The following is a 4,818-nucleotide window of genomic DNA, read 5'->3' on the forward strand; positions in this document are numbered from 1 at the left end:
CGGCAGGGGATGGTGGCGGACCCTGCTGTACTATTTCACCACAACTTTCTCTCACTCTTACTTCCTGTTTCTGTTGTACCTGTAACTCAAAGGGTCAGCCTTGTCACACTCTGTGTGATTTTATATATGTTTATATATGTTTTTTAATCGAAATCTATTAATTGACAATAAACCTATTTGTTAAATACTGTTAAATGAATAAATGTAAAAATAGATGTTATTTTAAGCAAATATTTATGTATAAATTTCATAAGCGTTTATAAGGGGGTCCCTAAGGTGAAGCCTGAAATATAAAGGGGTCCGCAAGTCAAAAAGTTTGAAAACCCCTGATGTAATGTATAATATGGTTGTTTGTATTAGTAGTAATAGTTCTTGTTTGTTCCATCTTTTATTGAGAGTTAGTGTATCTTGGAGTACAGTATCTAATGTATAGTAGATAGTATCAGTGGTTGTAGTTGTTGCTGCTGCTATTAATGTTGTTGTTGATGTTGTGCAGGTCTTGACAAAATGACTGAGAAATCTGCCCCTGATGAGGGCCATCACCAACCGACTCTCAAAGACCTTGCCAGAGGGGCTGCCACGATGCACAACGTTCAGCCGGCGAACAACATTCAGAATCCCACTGAAGAAGACGAGGAAGAAGAGGAGGGGGAAGAGGTGGAAGGTCGTGAGCAGGTGCAGGTGGCAGAGAGGAGAGACGTGGAGAGTGAAGAGGACGGGGAGGAGGATGAGGAAGAGGAAGACATGGGAATCGCCAGCCTCGGAATCACTTCCGACGGCTCAACTTTGAACAAACCCAGCATGTTTGTAAGTATATCTTGGTATTCTTTTATTTGTTTGTCATTTGACTGTGGCCATGCTGGAGCACCACATTGAAGGATTTTAATCGAACAGTCGCCTTCCTGGCACTTGTGCCGGTGGCATGTTAGAGAATCATTCAAGCGAAGTCGTTGCCAGTGCAGCTGGACTGGCTCCTGTGCAGGTGGCACGTAAAAAACACCATTTTGAGCATGGCCGTTGCCAGTACCGCTAAGCATTTTGTCCAGCGCACTAATGATTCTGCCAGCTCATCGCTTTAATAATGATAATAATAATAATAATAATAATAATATTGGGTTGTCCGGAAAGTTTGTGCTGATTTATAGTAGCTTACCTTTCGACTTATTTGCCATGAAACCACCTCAATTCTGGGAAGAGGGTATTTTCAAGTTAAAGGAAAGATGGAGATGCATTGTGCAACAAATTAGTTCACATTTGGTTGATTAAAAATGTAATGGCAAGTAATTATTGACCTTTTTCTTTCCTTTAAAAATCGGCACGAACTTTCCGGACAACCCAATAATAATAATCCTTTCTACCGTGGGCACAAGGCCTGGAATTTGAGAGAAGGGGAAAGCACCCACTACACTCTCTGAGTGGTTGGCGTTAGGAAGGGCATCCAGCTGTAGAAACTCTGCCAAATCAGATTGGAGCCTGGTGCAGCCATCTGGTTTCACCAGTCCTCAGTCAAATCGTCCAACCCATGCTAGCATGGAAAGCTGACGTTAAATGACGATGATGATGATGATGATTGTCTCCAGTGCTCAATTAATACTTATTTCATCATCCCTGAAAGGTTGAAAGGCAAAGTTGACCTCGGTGGAATTTGAGCTCAGAACATGGCAATAGGTGAAATAACACTAAGCATTTTATCCAGCACGCTAACGATTTTGTCAGCTCACCACCTTAATAATAATAATAAGAAGAATAATAATGATAATGTTTTATCTGCTTTCTTTGTATGTTCTCTGATCTGTTTTTTCTCTATCGCTATGTTTTATGTTTGCAGCCTTGCTCCCTCTCTCCAGAAAGTCTGACCTCTGCTGGTGGTGATGGTGTTGGCGTCGGTAGGGGAGGGCACTCAAGTAGCAGCCCTCCTCCTCCTCCACCTCACTTACTGAGGACCGGGTCATCAATGGGCTCAGCTGCTCCATGGGTGGCCACACCCGACTGGGTGGCCAGCTGGAAACAGAAGCTGCCCTTGCAAACCATTATGCGCATGCTGCAAGTGCTCGTACCCCAGGTGGAGAAGATCTGCATCGACAAGGGCCTGAAGGATGAGAGTGAGATCCTGAAGTTTCTCCAACATGGTACCCTAGTCGGTTTGCTACCCGTGCCACACCCAATTCTCATCCGAAAGTACCAAGCGAACAGTGGAACGACGATGTGGTTCCGAACTTACTTGTGGGGTGTGATCTATCTCAGGTAAGTTTATTGCTCCTTAACATTGTTATTGAGGGTATATAATAATAATAATAGAAATAATAATAATAATAATACATAATAATAATAATAATTATTATTATATACTACATGACAGCGAAACGGGCTGATTACTACCTAGCTCATATACCAGGAAACCCCAAAATGGCTGAAGTTCAAAAGATAGTGCTCATGGGAACTGCCCATATCCTACGTAAAATACTGTCTATGTGATCTCAAATTTTAAAGCAAACACATAATTTTCTTATGGTTTCTTAAACATTCTCTAGAACAACACTATGTACAAATCCAAATATATGGTACCCTAGGCATAACACCTACATGAACTTCTAACTTGTTGTCTCTTGAGGTCTCTAGGTGAGACTTGGATCCAACTTGTACAAATGCAAAGCAAAAGTCAAACATAAAATAATAATAATAATAATAATCTTTTCTACAAAAGACACAAGGTCTGAAGTTTGTGGAGAGGGGACTAGTCGATTACATCGACCCCCAGTGTTTCACTGGTACTTAAATTATTGACCCTGAAAGGATGAAAGGCAAAGTTGACCTCGGTGAAGTTTGAACTCAGAACATAAAGCCAAATGAAAAATGCTGCTAAGCATTTTTCCCTTCATGCTAATGATTCTGCCAGTTTGCCACAGTAGTAATAGTAGTAGTAGTAGTAATAATAATCTTGTGCCGGTGGCACGTAAAAAGCACCCACTACACTCTCGGAGTGGTTGGCATTAGGAAGGGCATCCAGCTGTAGAAACTCTGCCAGATCAGATTGGAGCCTGGTGTAGCTATCTGGTTTCACCAGTCCTCAGTCAAATTGTCCAACCCATGGTAGCATGGAAAGCAGACGTTAAGCGATGATGATGATGATGATATATATATATATATATATATATAAACTACACTCTCGGAGTGGTTGGCGTTAGGAAGGGCATCCAGCTGTAGAAACTCTGCCAAATCAGATTGGAGCCTGGTGTTGCCATCTGGTTTCACCAGTCCTCTGTCAAATCGTCCAACCCATGCTAGCATGGAAAGCAGACGTTAAACGACGATGATGATGATGATAATGGTAATGATGATGATGATAATCATTATATTGGTAATGATGATGATGGTAATGATAGTGATGATGATGATAACGGTAATGATGATGATGATGGTAATGATAACAGTAGTAATGATGATACAGTTCTATATTTAAAAGATGAGGAATTATTTACATTATTTATATTTGATGGATATTTGTCCTCATTTGTTGTTTTGGCTGATATACCCTCCACGGGCATATGGCGTAGTGGTTAAGAGTTTGACTCCAAGCAGTGACCGGAACAATATTAATAATAATAATAACATTGAAAACTACATTAGGAATGAGAACTCTGGTTTGAAGTTTCCCTGAGACACCTGATGAAGGCTGGAGGGTATATCAGCCGAAATTTGTTAATAACAAACAAGATGAGGACAAATATCCGTCAAATGTAAATAATGTAATGGTAATGATGATGATGATGATGATAATAATAATAATAATAATGTTGTTAGAAGAAAAATGTTCAGCCTAATTTGTAATTTGTAAAAAAAAAATGCTATTAGTATCACAATGTAATTAAATAATTAAATTCCTCATTTTAAAAATATTTTTCTTTACAGGAATGTTGATCCACCAATATGGTATGATACTGACGTGAAACTTTTTGAGATTCAGAGAGTCTAGTAGTGAGGGTGTGTATGTGTGTATATATGTATATCTATCTATACATACATATATACATACATTAACACATATTTCCACAAACATTTTCATGCATACACTTAAACTCATGTGCAAACACTCTTACACATATATATCCTTACATGCACACACATACTGTTATATTTTACAGAAAAATTATTTCAGTAAAGAATCTCTGCTTTCACTAATTCTAAAAGCTCTTCAGAAACTAAAATAGTTTATTTTGAATCTGTAAACACTGCAAAATTATTTCAGAGCATTTCTTTGTGATTCACACATTCAGAACACACTCAATTCATAATAGTTTAAATAATTTCTCCACAAAATATGATGTCAAAGATTTAGAGACAGAAATAGTAATTAAACGATGACGTTCCATTTTAATTAGCTGAAAACAAATTTGATCTCATAATCATATGCCAGTATTTAAATGTACATACATACTAGTGTAATAAATATGAAATAAATAAAATGATATATGGAAATATATATATATATATATATATATATATACACATATATATATACATACATATATATATATACACACACACACACACACGTCTGTGGGTGTCTGTAAAATGGTGTGCTTTGTATGCACAATAAATAACTGATTGTATTAGAGCTGAATGTAATTTATTGCAGTTAACTCCTAAATTCACTTGTATGAATTCATAACCATGTACATTGTTGCATCCATTGTAAGTATTGGCTATAATGGATGAATAGAGCAAAACATGTTAAAAGGAATGATGGAAAACTTCATCAATGATATATCAGGAATGTTTCTTTTTTTTTTTTTTGTCATTTTGTTCTTTTATTTATAT

General features: G+C 37.5%; 1 protein-coding gene across 1 annotated transcript in view; it reads left to right on the forward strand.

The window, feature by feature from the left end:
• LOC106882504 (protein HID1) overlaps positions 1 to 4,626 on the forward strand; it is a 36,564-nt gene extending 31,938 nt beyond the window's left edge. The window contains exons 12-14 of the mRNA XM_014933199.2: positions 497 to 807; positions 1,829 to 2,244; positions 3,910 to 4,626. Coding sequence (XP_014788685.1) covers positions 497 to 807; positions 1,829 to 2,244; positions 3,910 to 3,973 — 791 coding nt within the window. The 3' untranslated portion in view covers positions 3,974 to 4,626. The remainder of the gene's footprint in view (positions 1 to 496; positions 808 to 1,828; positions 2,245 to 3,909) is intronic.
• Positions 4,627 to 4,818: the final 192 nt, after the last annotated feature.

The sequence above is a fragment of the Octopus bimaculoides genome, chromosome 29 (genome assembly GCF_001194135.2).
Source record: "Octopus bimaculoides isolate UCB-OBI-ISO-001 chromosome 29, ASM119413v2, whole genome shotgun sequence".
Taxonomy (NCBI): Eukaryota; Metazoa; Mollusca; class Cephalopoda; order Octopoda; family Octopodidae; genus Octopus; species Octopus bimaculoides.